This window comes from Cucurbita moschata, unplaced genomic scaffold (genome assembly GCF_002738365.1).
Source record: "Cucurbita moschata cultivar Rifu unplaced genomic scaffold, Cmos_1.0 Cmo_Scf00017, whole genome shotgun sequence".
Lineage (NCBI taxonomy): Eukaryota > Viridiplantae > Streptophyta > Magnoliopsida > Cucurbitales > Cucurbitaceae > Cucurbita > Cucurbita moschata.
This window is the reverse complement of record NW_019268533.1, coordinates 622,616-644,112: the sequence shown is the minus strand read 5'-3', so window position 1 is coordinate 644,112 and position 21,497 is coordinate 622,616. Positions and strand designations below refer to the sequence as shown.

Sequence of the window (21,497 nt, the reverse complement as noted above, 5' to 3'; positions counted from 1 at the left end):
TTTTTTTTTTTTTTTTTTTTTTTTTTTTTTTTTAAACATGTCTTTTGGGAGTTCGTTTACCCATCTTTTTCAGGAAATTAATTTTAAAGTTGGTTTGTTTATTTATTTTTGGATTAATACTTTTAAAATTAAAAAAAAAATCATAAACTTTGTATATAATCTATTCTATTGGCGAAGTTTTATTAATATTGTTAAATTTTTTAGAAAAATAAATAAATAAATAGAGACAAGGTATATTTTTTTAAATACTTTTTAGGTTAATGATAGTACAAGATTAAAAGCGCTTTTTATAATTTGTTTTTTTTTGTTTTTGGATTAAACAAAAACGTGTGGATCACGTGCCCACTTTTAATATTAGTGCGGGGGACCAGTCGGCATTGCCCTTAAAAATTCACTACAAAAAGTTAATGCCTTCCCATTGGTTGCCAAAACTTTTTTAAAAAAATTTATAATAAATAATTATAATTAAAAAGTAGATAATTAGAATAATTAATTACATGTCGTTTTCTTTGTCCAATCACATAATTTCCACGTCATTTAATCTTTCACAGTATATATAATTAGCCAATATTAAATCCATAATTCGTATTATTACACAATTTATTATTTTATTAATGGAGAATATAGCTATAACTATAAATTGAAAAAATATATATATATAAAATTTAAAACTTGTTTTATAAAACTGAAAAGAAATTGTCATATGCATTGTGATTGCCCAATGCCAATATTCGCTCTCAATTTCTCACGGGGCAAACAATTGGCAACACGTGCCATTGACCAATAGATTCCAATAAATAGAATCGGCTCCAGGTGATAATTTCCACGTAAATCGGAAATTTTTGTATAATTACCAATAAGTCCCTCATGGGGGATGGCCCTTAACCATATATTATACTTTTGATACCCTCCAATGATTGTAGCTTTGAATGCAAAACATTAATAATTGAAGAAACGTGCTTCATTATTACACCCGTAATATATGACCAAATTCAAGGGCATTAATGTAACGCAACAAACAACTATTTCTCTATTTTTTTTTTTTTTTTAAAAAAAACAGGCCACTTTTCCATTTCTTCCTTATCTATATAACTGTTTAAACCCTTAATTTCCTCCTCAAAAAACCTCTCTGAATCTTCCCACTAGCAATGGCGGCCGAAGAAATCCTCCCTCTTTTCGATCTATTCTGGTTTCAGAGCGCGGTTTTCACCGGGAAACCGCTTTTGCCGACTCGCTTCGAGTCGCCGGAAAACCGCTTACAGAGTCCGGTAATGCAAGTGGTAAAGGTGAGATCTCAAAGCGAGTATCCGCTGAGCTCGAACTTCGCACCTCCGGAGACCGCTTATTACTCCGCCAATCAAAAGCTTCAGCCCATTCTCTCCGGTAAGGTAACGGAATTTTCCGGCGGCGGAGAGGGGAAACCGGCGAAGAAGAAATCGGAAGGGAGTGAAAAGGAGAGAAGAAGAAAAAGGGGGAGAGGGCTGAGTAAGAGCTTATCGGACCTTGAATTTGAAGAATTAAAAGGATTTATGGATTTGGGATTTGTGTTCAGTGAGGAAGATAAGAAGAATTCGAGTTTAGCTTCGATAATTCCAGGGTTGCAGAGATTGGGGAAGAAAACAGAGGAAGAAGAAGGGATTGAAAGTGGGGTTTCGAGGCCGTATTTATCAGAAGCTTGGAAGGCGGTTGAGGAAGAAGAAGAGAAGAGGAGTCTGATGAAATGGAGAGTTCCGGATTTGGGTGCGACGGAAATGGACATGAAAGATCATCTCAAGTTCTGGGCTCATACAGTTGCTTCCACTGTCAGATAACACCAACTTTTTTTTTTTCTTCATTTTCGAGTGTAATTCTGTGTGTGTGTGTTTTTTTTTTTTAATTTTAAATTTGGAAAGTCATAGCCTTTTATATACTTGAAAATTGTATTAAAACTAAAATCCAAAAAAATAATAAAATTTCTCGTATTGTATACGAAGTTAAAAACATAAATTAAGATAGAAATTATGTGTAATCTCACGTCGATTAGATAGAGGAATGAGTGTCAACTACGCTGACTCTAAAGAAGGTGGATTGTGAAATCCCACGTCAGTTGAAGAGAGGATTAGATAGAGGAATGAGTGTCAATTACGCTAACTCTAAAGAAGGTGGATCGTGAAATCCCACGTCGGAACCAAACATTCTTTATAAAAATGTAAAAATCCTCGCTCCAGAAGGGTGGATTGTGAGAAATTGGTTGAAAATGGGAACTAAAGATTCTTTATAAGAGTGAGAAAACTTCTCTTATCAAACCTGTTTTAAAAACTTTGAATAGAAATCTGAAACAAAAGTCCAAATAGAACAATATTTGTCTTAGGAAAATACACCTGAAATTTGCCTTTTAAAAATTTTGAAGAGAAATTCGAAAGAAAAGTCTAAAGAGAATAATATTTGCCAAGCATCCGAAAAAAACATCCGAATTTTTTCTTGATAATTTTTTAGTTCGATTATTTAAAAAATGAATTTCTTGATAATTATCATCAAGCTCTAAATACCAATGGTCAGAATCGTACTTCTTCAATCGTGTGTCTTGACACATTCACATCAATTTTAAAGGAAAACTCAGGCCCCATATATATTTTTCGTTCGGCTTTGAGGCTTCGTTGGACGTCACCCGAAGTTTGTCCTCACCAATCAAACATCACTTGTGTGAAATCAAAGCTTGTTCAGCCACACATGGCAGTTGCGTATCTCACTTGCTTCTACACTAGATCAAGTCATTTAGCCCGACCTTGGTTCTACTCGAAACCAAAGTTTCTCACTGCAACCTGGTCTTTACATTAATTAGCATTACTTAACACAGTTTAAAAAATAAATAAAACTCCTCAATTGGCCACAATAAAATTAGTATATTTCTATTTAAAAAAAAAAAAGAATTAAAAAGAGGCAATTTTTCTCCCATGTTTGAAGCAAGTGGAAATACAATACGAGCGGCAATTTGTTCATAATAGTGGAATTTAAAGGGTCTACTTAAAATAAAAGGATTCCCATATTCTCCAATGCATTAAAAAAACATGACCAAACACTTCCACTAAAAGTAAAAAATAAAATAATAATAATAATTCCCATTTCCATTATTTTACTTTTCCTATCATGCCCTCTCTTTTTTCTCTTTCTAATCATAACCCATTTCCATTCAACAATAATTCAGTTGACTTTCAACTAAAATATTATCCCAGGCCGCAGAACAAGCAGGACATCAACATATGAATGTACATATTGTCAACGCAAAGAAGAAAATAAATATATCCCAACCCGCTACATTAATCGGTTTATCGATGAACGTTCTTATAATAATTACATGAGACGAGATTTAAAATCGTGACTCTTAAGGTCGAGAAGCTGCTCGATCGATCATGGTTGATTTTTGTTTTTAGTTTCATTGCTACAAGGAAGGATTGAGGAAATGGGACATTTTTTAAGGAAATGATTTGATTAATTATGTACGACTATAATAAGGCTATAAATTTATATGTACCAGGTCAATTGTCGTTGCTGGAGATTGACTCGGGAAGTTTGAACGTCGGAGGCTTGTCAACGCCCCGTCGAGAGTACTCTCTCCATCGTCGAGCAGCAGCTGCAGCTCGCTTTGCCCGTTCGTTCTTTTCCTCCTCTGCAGTAATTTAAAGCTAGTTATTGATTTAAACAGGGGAATTGTATGTCGATTAACATATCGATATTGATATTTCAATAAACCGAACGTTCATCCAATGTTGAGCATTTCAGTTTATTGAGATATCGATATCGACATGTTATACATTATTTAACACGTTGATTTGACATTAATAGATAATGAAGATTGCTTATCAAACGTTACCTGAATTTCTTTGATCTTTAGGGCTCCCCCAAAGATTGCTCCAGTATGAATCATCGCTGTCGGAACTCTTCTTCTTCGTCATCCTCACTTTTGCTTGTTCCTGCAAAAGAACAAGGTCTATAAAGCTCCAGATATTACAAACAGAAGTACAGAGCCAAAGAATCATGTGCTCGTCGTCGGCGTGGAACCCACCAAGACTTTTGATTGCCGCTTTTCCCATCGGGAACTTGCCTGCAACATTAGTAGCCACTATTAATAGCAATAATGGAAGAGATTTGAACTTCCGACCTCAAGAGAAAGAGTACGTGTCAATTGCCCTTGAGGCAAGAAAGTTTAAGTCTAGTATAGTAACAGCTCAAGTTTCATCTATATCTACCCCACCGCTAGCAAATAATGTTCTCTTTGGGCTTACCCTTCGGAGCTTTAACCAACGTGGGACATCACAATTCATCCCCCTTCGGGGCCCAACGTATTCGCTGGCACTCGTTCTTTTCTCCAATCGATGTGGGACCCACGCCAAATCCACCCTCCTTTAGGGCCCAGCGTCCTTATTGGCACACCGCCTCGTGTCTACTCCCTTCGGGGAACAGCGAGAAGGCTGATTGTGTCTAGCCCCCTCGGGGAACAGCGAGAAGACTGGCACATCGTCCGGTGTCTAGCTCTAATACCATTTGTAACAGCCTAGGTCCACCGCTAGCAGATATTGTCCTCTTTAGGCTTGTCCTTAAAACGCATTTGCCAGGGAAAGATTTCCACACCCTTATAGAGGGTGTTTTGTTCTCCTCCCCAACCAATGTGGGACATCACATAGAGGGTCTAGCCGTACTTCGACGAGTACTCTGCACCGTTTGGTAACTGACTCTAATACTATTTGTAACAGCTCAAGCTCACCGCTAGCAGATATTGTTTCTTAGGTGTGAAAACTTCCCCCTAATAGACGCATTTTAAAACCTTGAAGGGAAGCACAGCTAGCGGTGAGTTTGGGCGAGTTTGAGCTGTTACAACCATTACGACCATTACGAGGGAGGTTTAAAGTAAAGAACAGGGATTTAAAATGTTCATACCAGTCTAAAAACATCTACAGCTGATGATCCCATTCCAGAGAGCATAAACGCAACCTGGCCATAAAACATTACAATTAGAAATCTTGATTTCTATGAAGAAGAAACGAGTATTAATCCTTCCTCTAGAAACTGCACATTACTTGACGGAGAATTAAACTTACAACTTGAAAATGAAAGGAAGGAATTGATGATTTGTTCAAACTTTCAATTCAAAAACAGTCCAATTATATATTGAAAATCTAGGACAAACACAGATATGGATATTGCTCTTCATTACATACATTCACTCTTTCGACCCGACGCATTTCATCTTCGAGCAGAGATAACTGCGCAGCTGAAGTCCAATGGATGCAATCGACTGGACTGGCAAGAGACGAGAAAATAATAATCAATGGTACCATCAGGTAGATTTATAGCCATGAATATGAAAAATCGGTACTCGAATTAGATTGACGAATGCCCGATCAAAGAACTCGTGCTAAGAAGATGAACATCGAGGAAATAAATTGGTCAGAGCATGTGATCTCGAGCATAGTCTTCAACAATCACTTTCTAAGCCAGATTATAACATGAATGCTTGTAATCATCATAAATCTAATAAAAAGTTCTAACAATTCCCAAGCTATGAACAGCAAGATTTGGTGAATGAAAACATTCAGTTCAGATTTAATCATCATTAAGTGAACTTACCAACTTTCAATTGCTTCTTGAACTTGTTGTCGATTCCCACACTGGCTGTACACACGAGCTCGTCCGAAATCTTCTTCAATCCCGAAGACGTCCGGGGCCACATTGGCACAACTTTTGCAGCCTGGAAGTAAGTTAAGCATAAAGAAATGACAACGGATAAATCATTGCAACTTCAAGGCACATAACCGTTAGTTTGGAATAAATTTTGAAAAAAAGTGGAATGAAAGCACTTTTCACTAATGGGAAGAAGCACTAATTAAGTGCTTTTGAAGTATAAACCCTTGATGAAAAAAATTAAGAGCCATGACTATCCATAATGATATAATGATATGATATTATCCACTTTGAGCTTTTGATTTCCTAAAAAGCCTCGTACCAATGAAGATAGTATTCCTTATTTACCAACCCAAGATCTTTCTCTTCATTAGCCAATGTGAGACTCCTCTCCTAACAATCCTCTCCTCGAACTAAATATACCATAAAGCCTCCTTAATCAAGGCTCAACTCCTTCTCTGGAGCCCTCAAACAAAGTACATACTTTGTTCAACACTAGAGTCACTTTTGACTCGTTTGAGGCTCACAACTTCTTTGTTCGACACCTGAAGATTCTATTGACATAGCTAAGTTAAGGACATGACTCCGATACCATGATTAAATCACGAACCTCCACAATAGTATGATATTGTCCACTTCGAGCATTTTATTGACATGACTAAGACTCTGATACTATGTTAGGAATCACGGACCTCCACAATGGTATGATATTGTCTACTTCGAGCATAAACTCTCGTGGCTTTACTTTTGGTTTCTCTAAAATGTCTCATACCAATGGAGATAGTATTCCTTACATACTTATAAACACATAATCTTTCCCTTAATTATCCCACATGGACTCCTCTCCCATCAATCCTCAACTCATCAAGTAGACAAAACTTTCACATACCAATACAGCTGAATTCATCAACAAACGCAAGATCCTTTGTGCTTGAATCATCGAAAAAAGGGTTGATTGCAGTCAAAGCATATCCATGAATTTCATCATAAACCATCCGCTGAACTGGATCACTAAGCACCTGCAATGAAGCATTTTATCTAAGACAAGTGTCGGGAAACAATAGATCATCTGAATCCTTCATAGCTCGATTCGAGAAGCCTTACCTCATAGACTTCATTAATGAACATGCAGAAATTGGTGGTGTCTGGATCATCGCCACTCAAGTCTGGATGGCACTCTTTCATGCAATTATAATACGCCTTCTTGATCTGTTCCGGGGTCGCATCTGGAAGCTATAAACGACAAATAGAACCATAATTTAAGACTTCAACACCTGAATGCAATCCAGATCGAAATCGAACGGCTTACCAGTCCCAAAACAGCATAATAATCATCGGCAACGGCCTCTGTTGATGCCGAATCCCTTGCTGTGACCTTCAAACTGCCACAGTTCCGTCTCCCAGCGCCGCGGGCAATCGCGCCGCAAGAACCGCTAGGCTTAGCAAAGGAGCGCCATGGGCTTAGAAGAATCGGAGTTTGGAGTTTGATGGCGTCTGTGCAAACAGGAGAGAGCAACTGAGCCATTGGAGAGTAAGGTACTTGAAAATGGAGCGAAAAGTTGAAGAGAAATCAGGGGAAGAGCGGGGGGTAAAAATGGAAAGAAAATGGAGTTTTTGTGGGGCGTTGAGGAGATATTTGGAAATTCTGAGGAGGAAGAAATTTTGACGTGGAAGGGTTGGTGATGACGTGGCGAATTTTCAGCCACTCGAGTCCATGAGAGTGGACCCAAGTAGATAAATCTAGTGGGAGAAGAGGCGGGAGTGTACATTACGCAGAAGCAAAGCACGTGTCGGCTTGTGGATTATTGTTGTCTCACGTGCTAGGGTGCCGTCTGGAATTGTCGAGCACAACGCTAGAGACTACTCTTTTGTCCCAAAATCCGATTTTCAAATTATTAGCAAATATGATAATTATTTTATCGGTTAACTTATAAGTTTATTTTAAATTCTTATGTTTTTGGGCAATAAATTTATGAAATTTAGAAAATAAGCTAATATAACTTTCTAGCTTTATTTTGTATAATCAATTTAAAAAATATTAATTAAGTCTCCAAATTTTTAATTTTATATTTAAGATTTTCATAATTATTAGACATTTTTTAATTAACAATTACATAATATTTAATTAGTTGTCTATCATTAAAAATTTGTCAATTGATTTATAACAAATAGTCAGATTTATTATTTACATTCGAGTTAGAATTATATTATATTTATAATTTTTGCTTATTTTATACCATATTTACTATTATTTTGACATTAAATTTATTTATTTGTCAAGATTCACATAACAAATTCATGTAACTCAAGTAAATAATATAAATAAGAATTGAATTAATTAATATCTTATACTAGTTTTCACCGATCTCATTGTGAAAGACCAATTACTAGTTCATTTATGGGTCCAAAGAGGGTGAGAGCCCAATCCGAAAAGAACAAAGGGATAAAGTAATATAGCAATTTTAACCCTCCAAGAAATCATCAACCATTTTAAAAACATATTTATGATATGAAATAATATATATATATATATACACACATAATTTTGCCAATTAAAAATGAAATTTTTTAGTAAATTTATTTAATTGTTAATTTGTTAGAATTTTTGCACAAAATTTTAATTTATTGAAATTAGTAGTTCCATGAAAAAAAATATTTCATTATTTTCCAAGCAGAATAATAAACTAAATGAAACAGAAATCTAAATTAAATCTATATGTAATTACATTTAATTACATATACTACTCAACTATAAAATAAAAATTAAAAAAAAAAGAATAAAAAAAAGAATAGCAAGTAAATCTAATTGAGGCTGTGCTCAATCACATTAATTTTATGAAAATCTTTAGATTAAAAAAATATAAAGAAATTGGAAATACAAGATTTAAATCCAACAATGAAAACAAAGCTAATTAATGATAGTTTAAAATCCAATACTTATGAATGGAACAAATCAAGAACTCACCATTTTGTGACAAAATAAAAACCAGGTAGATTGATAGCTTAATTCTCAGGCCACAAAGGATATAACTAATAAAACATATGACTAACAGAGTTCTCCAAATTTATCCTAAAAATCTCCATTAAATCCCAAAAACATTCAAAGGAAACAAAACAAAGAGCTTCAGTCAGGCTTACAAAACCACAAAATTTTATAACTCTTTAGACTATTTGCTGTGACTTGTTAAGAATCACACCCTCATATTTCACCTGGAACCACTTCATGGCATCCTCCTTTGTGACTCTGTGCTGGATCCCGACACGAGACTTGCACCTCCTGCGACGTCCAACACGGTATCCTGGTCGCTCCAAGACCACAAAGAAATCCATACCGTAGATACCAGTGGATGGATCGTACCTGAAACATCATTATAGCATACATAAACACGAGATCGGTTACAATAAAACTTCATACATAGTGATGGCAGATTCATCAATGCAAGATCACGTATACCCCTACTCAACATCCTCTGAAAAATTTCGATCTCCAAAGCCACGAAAGATCGATTTACACGTTTGGGATGAATTCATTCAGAACAATGTAAGGACTGCCTTCCCTTCTCATTATTCCAAATACCCAGAAAATTTCTAACCCTGACCTATAGAGATATCGATAACATCATTCACTACGGGTCAGGAGATATCCCTGAGCCAGAACCCTATTCAACCACAGAGAACCGAGCAGGAAAACTACCATCCAATTGACATACACCTCATTTCAGTTAATGTTTCATTTCAAGTTCACCACATTCATACACAACGCATAACAGAATCAGTAAGTCTCATTGAAATTATGGATCATGATATACAAGGGATATTAAGATAGATAATGGCTTACTTGATCCCAAGATCAATGTGCTCCTGAATACCAAAGCCAAAGCAACCAGTATCACTGAAGTTCCTGCGAAGCAACTCGTACTCCTTAACCTTCAGCCCACTTTCCAAAAGCTGCATCGCCTTGTCGCCTCTAACGGTGACATAGCAAGCAATCTTCTCATTACGTCTGATTCCAAACGATCGTACAGTGTATCTCGCTATTGACCACAAGAACAAGAGAATCAAAAATAAAAAACACGAGAAATAACATGGCCTATCAGATCCAATATCAAGCTATGACTATCAAAAGATAGCATCAGTTTCAATTCTACGAATGGATTGTAGAGGTTCGATACTAAATTTCTCGTTGTTTATAGATTTTCTTATTTTCATACGGACCATTCCAGAATCAAAGTCAAGAGACTGAAAGATGAGAGAAAAACATGTACCTTTAGAGAACACGGGGCTCTGGCCGCTGAGTTGCTCAAGCACCTGAACAAAAGGAATCGTTAATGGCGGAGACAGAAATGAGAAGCGACCAAAAGGAAGAAAGAAAATGCACGGAACAAAGTAATACCTTAGCAGCTCTGGTGAGCCGATCTCCACTCTCACCGACTGAGATATTGAGGACGAGTTTCTGCACCTTAATATCCCTCATGGGGTTCGACAACTTCTTCTCCGAAGCCTGCGCCATATGAACAAACGAAAAGGATTAAGGAGCAGGAAGAAAATTTTGGCTATAGAAGCTTTCAGTATCTAGAGCGAAAATAAACACCATTGGAGTCTTCAGGCGGGCTGCTGCGGCTGGGGTGTTGCTGTTGCTGATGCTTCTACTCAATCCAAGGGAGGGGGCGAAGAAACCCTAATATGGGATGAAGTAGCCGAAGCTAGGGTTTCAAATTGGCCGAGTTTATGGGCTTTAGATGTGGGCCTCTAAATTGTTGGGTTATGGGCCTGAAGTTTAAATTTTGTTGCAGTGGCCCAACACCTCCAACGTAATTTCAAACATTTTCTTTTCCGTTTTTCGTTCGAGAACTCATTCTCCACCAGGGGTGCCGACGAAATCGAAATAACCGAGAAATTGAATTGAAACTTAGTTAAAAAATAAATAATTAATTAAAAAATTGCTTTATTTTCAAAACCAACTCAAATTTTGAAAAAAAAATATATATATATATAGTTTTAGACTTAATTTTATTATTGAATTTTATTTAAATTTAAATATTTTTTAAACTACAAAAATCTTATAAAAAAACTTTATGGTTGCTGTGGATTTATTTTCTAAATTTTTAGAAGTGTCTACAAATAAATAAATAAATAATTTTGTATATAATATGTTAATGATTTTTTAGATGGATCATATATAAATTTTAGTTTTAATTTTGTGTTTTAATGAAACTCTAAATTAAAAATTAAAAAAAAAAAAAACTCTAATAAATGAATTGTGGCGAACTTACTATATTAGTAAGTGCAGTGAAATTCATGTTTTTCTGATAGGTTGAAGTGAAATTTTAGGCGAGTAAGTTTTCGGCTGTAGGATTTTAATTATCTTCTAATCTCAACAATAGTTTCGCTGAAAATTGATTCAACTTTAAAAGTTGATTAAGCTTATTCTGTTTTATATACGATGAGGAGAGGAAAGCTCGTATGAGCCAAGAATGTGGCTACTTATAATTCTTTGATAACTGATGCAACCAGAAATTACTCATTAGAACAGTCCCTTGGCCTAATGCAAACCGATAAATAGGAGAGGATTAATTAAACTCATAAGCTATATGAAAAAAAGAAAGATTTTTTACTAAAGAGTATTTTAAATGCGTAATCTCATGGATGAAAGTAACAATATTAAAAAATCCAACTAAAAAAAATTGCACACATTTATATCAAGAATATTAAGAAAATAAGATTTAATATAATTCATTTTTTATTAAAACTCTATAGTATGTATATATATATATCTAGATATATACTTTTAAATTAATGAAACAATAGCGCATGGCTTGTGACCGCGACAATTATGATAAAGTTTAATACTTTTTCAAATAGGAATAAACTATAAGAAGCAAGTGACAGTGATGGAAAACTATAAACAAATAAAAGGAAAATAAATAAAAGAAGAGGAGAGAGACACCACTCCCCCGACCAAGCTGGCATGCTACCCTTTGCCGCCGCCACTCACCCAACCATCGCCCACACCCAGCAAGTTCAAGACAGCAGTTTGAGAACCCCTCCGGCCATGATCATCGGGCACTCACCGGAATCCTAACCAAAACGGTCAAATATTGTATGAAAACATTACATAAACACACTGAAAATGATCGGCGCTGGATTTAGAATGTTGTGCAGGCTGTTTATGTAAGAACTTTCCATTTTCATATACTCTATGATTCACTTCTGATTCTCTCCTACTTCATCAACTTGTTTATGGCAAATCAGCTCTCCTCACTTATTCATTTACACTGACGTTGTCAACTGCTAAATAAGACAACATGAAACTGATGTTAATTAATAACAATTAATTCACTAACAAAGAGAGATTAAACGTTATTGTGTTAAGCTCCCAGAGATCGAAAATGACAGCTCCCTCTATAAAATGTTGGTTCCATCAGGCTGTAAAAGACACACAAATTTAAGCAGCTCTTTCTTGTTCTTTTGAGTTCATTACAACTCTTGTTTGTTCTTTCAATTTGCTTGCTCTTTGTTTTCTTTTTTGAAGATGGCATTTTTACAGCTTGCTGCATGTTTATTTTTCTTCTTCGCCAACGTTTTGGCACTCGTTGATTCCATCCGTTTTAATGCGGTTGTATCATTAGACGGATCGGGGGACTTCAAAAGTATTAGTGAAGCAATAGCAGCCGCTCCAAACAACTCCAATACACGATTTTACATTCGTGTAACTCCCGGCATTTATCGTGGACATCTTGAAATTCCACCGGCCAAGAAATTCATTGCTTTGATTGGCGATAGTGCACTCACAACCATTATCGTCGATAATAGAAGCCACGGCACTGGATTCAAGACTTCTGAATCTGCAACCTTAGGTAATTACTCGTGTTCGTGTAAGAACTTATTTGAGTAAGAACTTATTTGAGCAAAATCAATTTTACCCATTTGAAGCCATGTCACAAATAATTTTCCTTTTAATTTCTTTGTTCTTATTTGATGCAGTGGTCAACGGTGACAATTTTATGGCTCAACATTTAAGCTTTGAGAATTCTGCCGAACCTCAAAACGGCCAAGCAGTTGCGGTCCTTGACTACGCGAAACACTCTGTTTATTACGATTGTAGATTTATGAGTTTTCAAGATACCCTATATTCAAAAGGAGAATTCCAATTCTTTAGGGAGTGTGACATCTACGGAACAGTAGACTTCATTTTTGGAAATGGACTTGCTGTGTTTCAAGACTGTAACATATATGCTCGGTTACCGATGGATGAAATCACAGTCACCGCACAGTCCAAAGAACAATCGGTGTCCCAAAGCGGCTTTTCCTTTCAGAACTGTACCGTCACAGTTTCGCCAGAGATAACAGCCAATAAGACTAAAGTTAAAATCTATCTTGGTCGACCATGGAGAGAATATTCAACTGTTGTGTTCATGGAGTCATTTTTGGATGACAACGTGCAACCACAAGGATGGATATCGTGGGAAGGGGTACCAATAAATAACCTCTTTTATGCTGAGTTCAATAATCGAGGTCCTGGTGCTAACACAACACACCGAGTTAATTGGCCAACTTTTCATGTACTCGATAAACTGTTAGCGAAAAACTTTACCGTAGAAAATTTTATCAACGGGTCAGATTGGTTGCCCGAAACACATGTACCCTTTAGAACTGGACTTGATGGTTAATGAAATTGCTTGGTTAGGTATGTTTTTATGAATACAAAACTCTTAATTGAACATAAGTGGGCTAAAAATAATGTTTAATTTTTCTCTTTATTTTAAATATTTTTTTGAACCGATTAAAAAAATCAAATTTATTATATTTTTATGTAAGTAAGAACGGATATGTTTTCTTTTTCTTTCTTTCCTTGAATATTTAATTATGATTTTGATGTAATATGCATTTAAAAAATTACAATGATTTTTGTATTCAATTATACAAAAATATTATTTAATTAAAGAAAATATCTATGGCTACCATTGATATATGGAAAATAATAACAGACAATTTTTTAATTTATTAAAATTTCGGTTATGAATTGATATATGGAAGGAATCCTGTACCTTTAACTGATTTCCAAATAAAGTTTAGGAATTCATTAGTTATAAATTCCTACCATTTCTAAATATGATTATTGTCAAAGATGAAGAACATGTCTTCTTCTCTCTCGCTTCTGGGTGTTTTTACCCTTCTTTTGTTATCCATTTTCAACCCCTCTATATTCGTCACGGCAGAAGAGAATAGAAGCAACATCGATAAGTTTGTCCATGATACTTGCAACAGATTTCCAGACAACGAACTGTATAACCTTTGCATTTCTGAGATTGATTCAGATTCTCGTGAAGATTTGAAGTTAAATTTGACAGGTATTCTAACTATATTCGTGAATCGTACCATCAACAATTTCAATGACAACCTTGTATTCCTTCAACAAGAGATCAAGTCAGGAAAGCTAGAGGCTGAAACAAAATTGATGTATGACAAGTGTTCAGAATCTTTTGGAATGGGATACACCAAATTGCAAGAGTCAATGCACATATTATTGACCCAACCAGGTACAAATGTGTACGATTTACCGACAATGAGCGTTGATAAACGTATAAGCGTGTGTTTTGATGATTTTGAAGATGACCCTATTCCACCAGAGTGGCAGTCTCGTTACAAGACTTCGTGGAATTTAGTGTCTCTCATTTTAGGAACGTCTAATCTCATTAAATGTAATCATGAAGCTTCATGTATTCCTTGATTTGTGTTCTAATTTAAAATAAAAGTCGATGTGTCTGAGTATCGACTATATATATTATTTTCTCTATATTTTGAAATTCAATTTTGAAGGTATACACCTCACACCTAGCCCACCTCGTCAAAGGTAATCATTTAATAATGTTCCAAATAAAACTCTTAAAATTCCTTTAATTTTTTATTTATTTATGATTTAATCATAAAAATTTTAAAATTAAACATATTTGACCACCAACGTGACAATTTAAAAATTTTCATTGGGCACATATAAAACATGCTAAAAAAAACACTATTTATTCTATCCCAATAATCTCCAATTTCTCCTCATTTTATTGATTAAGCCGCTGCTCTCTTACATCAAACCCTAAAGTTTGTAGATTTTGTCTGTTTTGACACGATATGTATAGTTGTCAGCCTCAAAATTTTAAAACACGTCTACTAGGGAGAAGTTTACATATATTTGTAAATAATGTTTCGTTCCTTTCTCCAACCGTCGTGGGATTTCAAACATATCATGAAATTTCAAATCGTCGTACCATTCGAACGAAACAGTGAAAATGAAGAAAATTCTAAGGTAATTGCTGCTTCAAATACTTCAGTCAGCTCCCCATATTTTCCATTCGACTTTAACAAACGATTATGAGACGAGTAATAAAAGTGGATTAGATTAAATGGGTGAGAATCTGACTCTTATGTATGAAATCTTTCTTTTACTATGAAGCAAAGGAGAGTATAAAATCAAATATTAAATTAATTTTAAAAGGTAAGCAATTTGAAAAATTAGGAGTATTTTGAATTCACATTGAATATATATATATATATATATTAATAATAATTAAAATGACGTGGACAGATTTAAATGCCCCAAAATAAAGTTAGATATGAAAAATTAATTCACTTTTATAGTCAATTCCTAGAATTTAATTAAAAAAAGTGTAAAACTCTTTATAAATTTATTAATGTTAATAAAATAAAGTTTTGCAAAATAATAATTTTGACTAATGGACAAATTTAATAATGAATATGGTTTTAACTTACGTTTATAATAAAGCGAACGGTTATGGTTTAATAACTCACGTTCCCAATGCTATGCCTTTTTGTCAAACTATTTAAATTTTAAAATTAAAAAAGAAAACTCAATGGTCAACGAAGTTTTTCACTTTGGTTCTTGCTGTTTTTTTCTTAATAAAAAATTTCAATTAGTTTCTGAAAAAAAAAAAAAAGTTTGTTAATAAAAAAATAAAAAGCAGATGTATGATTTGTTAATATTTTATCCCTTAGAGAATAAAATATCCACGTGTAGAAATATTAATAAAATAAGAATATATTCAGCTTGGACGTCTCCCGTTGTGCCACCGACAAATGTGATTTTGATGCCTATCATTTCCAAGTCATTTCCTGGTTTTTTTATTTTTAATTTTTAATTTTTAATTTTAATTTTACTTTTTAATATAAGCTTCCTAAAATACATATTAATGTAATTTTTCATAATTAATTATTTACTTTATTTATCATTGATTTTCGTACAAATGGATAAACGATGGATAAATTAAGGAATGTGTAAGTCTTTTTAACATAACGACTATTATAGATGTAACTATGATCAACTCTAATGGATAAACGATGGATAAATTAAGGAATGTGTAAGTCTTTTTAACATAACGACTATTATAGATGTAACTATGATCAACATTTTAGAGTTGATCTATTGAACACATAGTCATAAGTGAATTACGAGTCATAGTTAGAAATCATGGATAAATAAATACAAGATTTAAATTTATTATTATTTTAAAGTTAATTCATTACTTATTAAAATAAATATTTAAAAAGTTTAAAATAAAGAATATATATATATATAAAGTAAAAGCTTAAAAGAATATAGTCGAAAAACAAAAGAACCCAATGTTTTTTTTTTTTTAATTTGAAAAAAGTTAAATTAATATATTTATCACAGTTTTAATATTTTCTAATGCAATTCTGGCTTTTGAAAATTCACTTTGGGATAAAATAAAAAAACAAAATTTAAACCAATGATATTGATTTTTTAAAATATTTAAAGAGAATTTTATTTATTTATTTAGAAATTAATTCTAAATCAACAGATTTATAAAAGAATTTATTTTTTTTAAAGAAAATATAAAATGTTTGTCGTAAAGAGAACGCTATTTACGTCATGCTGACGACCTGACCCGACGCCGTGATAAAATCACCTCCTCGTAGTTCCGGTTACGATTACAAAATTGAAAATTAAAAAAAAAAAAAAAAAGGAAAAAGGAAAAAGGAAAAAAGCGCGGTTACGTAAACGTCCGTCCTAAAAAGTTCGGCTGAATATATTTAAAGCTCTCTGGGCTGCGCATTTCAAGGTTCGCATGTCCATTTCTTCTGTTGGAGCCTGAAACCTGAAACCACTCTGTTTTTGCGCCTTCTCAAGAATCTCCGCCACTTTTCGTCTCCCATTTCTGTCGGAGTTTTGCAGAGAGAAATCGAGAGAGGGAGAGCTACAGTGTATTGTTGATGTTCATGGCGTTACAAGCAGCTGTTTCGAGGAAGGCGATAGACCGGAGCCTGAGATGCTTCGGCGTCGGAGTTAGATCCATGTCGTCTTGGTGGAAGAGCGTGGAACCGGCTCCGAAAGATCCGATTCTAGGCGTTACTGAAGCTTTCTTGGCCGATCCGAGTCCTAGCAAAGTCAATGTCGGAGTAGTGAGTTTCTTCTTCCTCCTGTCTTGTTCGCGTTGGATTTTGCTTTGTTTACTGTTTGATTGCTGGTGCAGTGTTATTTTTAAATAATTTTGTGCATGTTTTGCTTCTCTTGACCTTTTAACATCGAAGATCACGACGTCGGAATGAGAATTTTGATGTTTCTGATACGAGTGATGCGAAATTTTCATGATCTGAGTGGAAATCGTATTCCATATGTTGATGTACTGTTTGCTTCAGCCGTCTTCTGTATATTTCTTGATTTATGCTTGTTGATGTATAAGTTTTGACGTTTCTGGTACGAGAGCGCGCATGCGATTAGCTTCCGAATTAAGCTTGTAGTTCGTCAAGTCGTTAAATATTGGGGGATTCCATGTGTGAGAACTGTTTAGGTTTGTTGAATCTAGAAATAGGAGATTTGTCTCTGTCAGCTATTATTTTAATGATTCTGCTGCCCGAGATAATAGTTCAAAATTTTGATGGCCATCTCGTATGATTCAAAACATTCTTCAAGTTCCTAATATTTGTTAATTATTATTTTATTGGCAAATTAGTACATCTTTTGATCGTGTAATGCCTTTTTCAGTGATTAGCTTCTGGTACGAGAGCGCGCATGCGATTAGCTTTAGAATTAAGCTTGTAGTTCCCCAAGTCGTTAAATATTGGGGGATTCCATGTGTGAGAACTGTTTAGGTTTGTTTGTTGAATCTAGAAACAGGAGATTTGTCTCTATCAGCTATTATTTTAATGATTCTGCTGCTCGAGATTTTAGTTCAAAAATTTTATTTCTATCTCGTATGATTCAAAACATTCCTCAAGTTCCTAATATTTGTTAATTATTATTTTATTGGCAAATTAGTATATCTTTTGATCGTGTACTGCCTTTTTCAGTGGAATCTTTAGATTTATCATTACGTTTCCTCCACTTCAGGGTGCATATCGAGATGATAACGGAAAGCCGGTGGTCCTCGAATGTGTCAGGGAAGCTGAACGGAGGATCGCAGGAAACCTGAATATGTAAGATGGCGTCTCATATATCGTAGTTTTTTTTTTTTTATATAGAACTTATTTATCGTAGTTTGGATACACTCGTATAATCGTATTTTCATGTTATAATTTAATTAACAACTTGCTGCTGTGATTGCAATTTTTTACTGTCGTCTCACCGAGTTTATTGTTCTATCCTCGCCAACTAGATGGATTCCTTTTATATTCCCTGGAATTGGACCATGGTCCATACATTGCGGAATTTTTGCATTTGATACCCGTACTTTTTCACTTTCCATTATTTTCTTGTGGATTCAGATTTTGACATTTCAATGTAAGTGAGCTGAAATGTCGTGCTTAAATAACTGTTGGAATTATCTCGCTCAACATCATTAGACTGTTGGATTAAGTTAGCACTTGGGAATAGAAGTGATTATAGTAAGCCATGAATTGGCATCGGGTTTCTACAGTAATTGACGAATAGGTTTAACTTCGAAGGTTCTTAATTGGTTTTTACCTAATAATGCATTAGGTTCTGCTTCTGCAGTCTAAAACTTGAAGGGAATAGGCATTCCACGAAACTTTTATTTGGAAATCTACCTGTTTGTGAGAATAATCGGAAGGAAAATTGGACGACATTTATCTGAGTGTTTGGTTAATTTTTACTGCATACATCTAGATTTTTTGTGCACAAAACAAGGCATGTCACCTGCTTGAGCGCCACACTTTTATTTATTTGAGGCCTTTCAATAATGGTGACATTTTGTCTATTCTACCAGGGAGTATCTTCCAATGGGAGGGAGTACAAATATGGTGGAAGAAACACTGAAGCTGGCTTATGGAGATAATTCTGACTTCGTCAAAGATAAGAGGATAGCAGCTATACAATCTCTTTCTGGAACTGGAGCATGTCGTATTTTTGCTGACTTTCAAAAGCGTTTCCGTCCAGATTCCCAAATCTATATACCAGTCCCTACATGGTCCAAGTAAGAATTGTTGCTGAATCTGCATGCAAGTCATTTAAATTACTCCAATTCCATAGGGAAAATATACTACTTCATTGGTATGCTGTTTCTTACATGAAGATTTTCGACAGCCACCATAACATCTGGAGAGATGCACAAGTTCCTCAAAGGACATACCATTACTATCATGCAGAGTCTAGGGGATTAGACTTTGCAGCACTCATGGATGACATAAAGGTATTGAAGCATGTCGACATTTCCATGCCGTCTTATCTAACCCTAGAACTCTAATATTCACGTTAATAGTGCCTCATGGGCACCCTGTATTCTGTTGATTTCATTCTTCTAATGCTTTTTTTTCTTTGTTAATTTGGATGACCCTGTTCAGAATGCCCCCAATGGTTCATTCTTTCTACTTCACGCATGTGCTCACAATCCTACTGGAGTGGATCCCACGGAGGAACAATGGAGAGAGATATCGTACCAGTTTAAGGTCAGACCTTTTGGGATGATTATTCATACTTACCTGGCTGTCACTACTTCTTTGCCAGATATTGAGCATTGTGATCTTTTCAGGTTAAAGGTCATTTTGCCTTCTTTGACATGGCATACCAAGGTTTTGCTAGCGGTGACCCAGAAAAAGATGCAAAGTCCATCAGGATCTTTCTCGAGGATGGCCATCATATCGGAATTTCTCAGTCATACGCTAAAAATATGGGACTCTATGGCCAGAGAGTAGGATGTCTAAGGTATGTGCGGTTAGGAATCATGACTCTCCACAATGGTATGATATTGTCCACTTTGAGCATAAGCTCTCATGGCTTTGCTTTGGGCTTCCCCAAAAGGCATCCAAATTAGCCAATGTGGGACTCACTCCCAATAATCCTCAACAATCCTCCCCTCGAACAAAGCACACTATAAGCCTCCCTTGAGGCGTATGGAGCTCTCGAATAGCCTCCCTTAATCGAGGCTCGACTCCTTTCTCTGGAGCCCTCGAACAAAGAGTACACCCTTTGTTCGACACTTTAGTCACTCTTGACTCACCTTTGAGGCCCACAATTTTTTGTTCGACATTTGAGGATTTTATCGACATGGCTAAGTTTAGGGCATGACTCTGATACCATGTTAGGAATCACGACTCTCCACAATGGTATGATATTGTCCACTTTGAGCATAAGCTCTCATGGCTTTGCTTTGGGCTTCCCCAAAAGGCCTCACACCAATGGAGATAGTATTCCTCACTATAAACCCATAATCATTCCCTAAATTAGCCAAGGTGGGACTCACTCCCAATAATCCTCAACATGTGCCTATGGACATCCAAGGTTCCATTTCCATTTCCATTTGTTCTTCAGCGTAGTTTTGTTTAGTGGTGAAGTTTGATGTGAGTTTAGTTACCAATAGCTATAAATTCCTTGGCCAGACGTAGTGTAGTGGTCATTAGATCTTATGGTTATGCATTACCGATTTGAAGATGCACAAATGAAGTCATTAAAAGCCAAGCATATGACAAGTTTGTTGAATAATGTATTGATAGAGTTCACAAAGAATTCCTCGTTTAATGAATTTGAGTCTTTAAGCTGATAAACTGATCATTTTACTTTGCTTTATATTTTTAGCTATCTAGTTCGTATGTTATTTGCTGGCATTAATTCTATATGGAAATTGGTTGCAGTGTGCTCTGCGAAGACGAAAAACAAGCAGTGGCTGTGAAAAGTCAGCTGCAGCAGCTTGCCCGACCCATGTACAGTAATCCACCTGTTCATGGAGCATTGGTAGTTTCAATCATCCTTGGGGATCCAGACTTGAAGAAGTTATGGCTGAAGGAAGTTAAGGTAACTATGAATGATTGATTGACAATATCCATATATTTATGCTCTATGTCGTCATAGAACTTCTCTGTATTCTGCTTCGTTTTTGTCGTCAAAATAAAATCAGAGTGCATAATTCTTTTTCAATTTGAGATAAACATATAGGTGCTGATTTTCATTTTCTTATTGAACAAATTGGAACGGCAAACTTCAATAATATTTTTTTGTTTGGGTTATTTAGTACAAATCTTCAGAGATGGAAGATTTTCATTCAGATGAAACTTAACTGTCTTGAGAAATCTTGTGGCTGAGGCCAATCTATTCAATTATTAAAATTAAAATTAAAAAAAAAAAAAAAAAATCAGTTCAACAATTATTCCCTCCCCCAATTGATAGGTGTCCTCATCCTCACCTTATTTTCTGTATTCAGGTAATGGCAGACCGAATAATTGGTATGCGAACTGCTCTACGAGAAAACCTTGAAAAGTTGGGATCACCATTACCATGGGAACATATAACCAAACAGGTACTTAGCATTTTCCATTTCCCAATTCTAATGCCTTCTATTTGCTTCGTCTAGGTACGTGTCCGGGTGCACCTCTTTTCTTTTTCTTTCTTTTTTTTTTTTTTTTTTTTTTTTTTTTTT

General features: G+C 35.1%; 5 protein-coding genes across 7 annotated transcripts in view; 3 read left to right on the top strand and 2 right to left on the bottom strand.

Moving 5' to 3' along the window:
* The first annotated feature begins 1,064 nt into the window (after positions 1–1,064).
* Positions 1,065–1,962, top strand: LOC111454895. The gene has a single exon (XM_023096361.1). It carries the CDS (start codon positions 1,149–1,151, stop codon positions 1,809–1,811), a length of 663 nt encoding a protein of 220 aa, XP_022952129.1. The 5' UTR covers positions 1,065–1,148; the 3' UTR covers positions 1,812–1,962.
* Positions 1,963–3,220: 1,258 nt separating this feature from the next.
* LOC111454894 (chaperone protein dnaJ C76, chloroplastic) lies at positions 3,221–7,257 on the bottom strand. 2 transcript variants are annotated; one of them, XM_023096360.1, is made up of 10 exons: positions 6,968–7,183; positions 6,763–6,891; positions 6,548–6,677; positions 5,605–5,725; positions 5,196–5,277; positions 4,915–4,968; positions 4,043–4,081; positions 3,851–3,950; positions 3,512–3,646; positions 3,221–3,418 (listed from the first exon to the last, which is right to left on the bottom strand). In XM_023096360.1, the coding sequence occupies exons 1-9, from the start codon at positions 7,181–7,183 to the stop codon at positions 3,516–3,518; spliced, it is 1,002 nt and encodes a 333-aa protein (XP_022952128.1). In that variant the 3' UTR covers positions 3,221–3,418; positions 3,512–3,515. The 2 variants fall into 2 exon arrangements, with proteins under 2 accessions (XP_022952128.1, XP_022952127.1); XM_023096359.1 differs by lacking the exon at positions 3,221–3,418 and having other exon boundaries at positions 3,451–3,646; positions 6,968–7,257.
* Positions 7,258–8,625: 1,368 nt separating this feature from the next.
* LOC111454896 (60S ribosomal protein L11) lies at positions 8,626–10,359 on the bottom strand. 2 transcript variants are annotated; one of them, XM_023096363.1, is made up of 5 exons: positions 10,250–10,359; positions 10,052–10,159; positions 9,924–9,966; positions 9,497–9,692; positions 8,626–9,016 (listed from the first exon to the last, which is right to left on the bottom strand). In XM_023096363.1, exons 1-5 carry the CDS (start codon positions 10,250–10,252, stop codon positions 8,821–8,823), a joined length of 546 nt encoding a protein of 181 aa, XP_022952131.1. In that variant the 5' UTR covers positions 10,253–10,359; the 3' UTR covers positions 8,626–8,820. The 2 variants fall into 2 exon arrangements, with proteins under 2 accessions (XP_022952131.1, XP_022952130.1); XM_023096362.1 differs by lacking the exon at positions 10,250–10,359 and having other exon boundaries at positions 10,052–10,168.
* Positions 10,360–12,190: 1,831 nt separating this feature from the next.
* Positions 12,191–13,328, top strand: LOC111455508 (probable pectinesterase/pectinesterase inhibitor 7). The gene is made up of 2 exons (XM_023097225.1): positions 12,191–12,515; positions 12,643–13,328. Exons 1-2 carry the CDS (start codon positions 12,191–12,193, stop codon positions 13,326–13,328), a joined length of 1,011 nt encoding a protein of 336 aa, XP_022952993.1.
* Positions 13,329–16,721: 3,393 nt separating this feature from the next.
* The window catches only part of LOC111454891 (aspartate aminotransferase, mitochondrial), a 6,918-nt gene continuing 2,142 nt past the window's right edge, over positions 16,722–21,497 (top strand). The window contains exons 1-8 of the mRNA XM_023096357.1: positions 16,722–17,091; positions 18,020–18,105; positions 18,855–19,061; positions 19,172–19,277; positions 19,429–19,533; positions 19,617–19,789; positions 20,716–20,875; positions 21,282–21,377. Coding sequence (XP_022952125.1) covers positions 16,903–17,091; positions 18,020–18,105; positions 18,855–19,061; positions 19,172–19,277; positions 19,429–19,533; positions 19,617–19,789; positions 20,716–20,875; positions 21,282–21,377 — 1,122 coding nt within the window. The 5' untranslated portion in view covers positions 16,722–16,902. The remainder of the gene's footprint in view (positions 17,092–18,019; positions 18,106–18,854; positions 19,062–19,171; positions 19,278–19,428; positions 19,534–19,616; positions 19,790–20,715; positions 20,876–21,281; positions 21,378–21,497) is intronic.

Coding starts and splice junctions, on each gene's coding strand:
- LOC111454895 (XM_023096361.1), top strand. CDS start 1,149: ATGGCGGCCGAAGAAATCCTCCCTCTTTTCGATCTATTCTGGTTTCAG.
- LOC111454894 (XM_023096359.1), bottom strand. CDS start 7,183: ATGGCTCAGTTGCTCTCTCCTGTTTGCACAGACGCCATCAAACTCCAA. Junction 5,726..6,547: donor TGATGAATTCAGCTGTATTG/GTATGTGAAAGT, acceptor ACTTACTTCCAG/GCTGCAAAAGTTGTGCCAAT. Junction 4,082..4,914: donor CTGTAGATGTTTTTAGACTG/GTATGAACATTT, acceptor CTAATGTTGCAG/GCAAGTTCCCGATGGGAAAA.
- LOC111454896 (XM_023096362.1), bottom strand. CDS start 10,168: ATGGCGCAGGCTTCGGAGAAGAAGTTGTCGAACCCCATGAGGGATATT. Junction 9,693..9,923: donor GAGCCCCGTGTTCTCTAAAG/GTACATGTTTTT, acceptor TGTGGTCAATAG/CGAGATACACTGTACGATCG. Junction 9,017..9,496: donor CACATTGATCTTGGGATCAA/GTAAGCCATTAT, acceptor ATGATGTTTCAG/GTACGATCCATCCACTGGTA.
- LOC111455508 (XM_023097225.1), top strand. CDS start 12,191: ATGGCATTTTTACAGCTTGCTGCATGTTTATTTTTCTTCTTCGCCAAC. Junction 12,516..12,642: donor TTCTGAATCTGCAACCTTAG/GTAATTACTCGT, acceptor TATTTGATGCAG/TGGTCAACGGTGACAATTTT.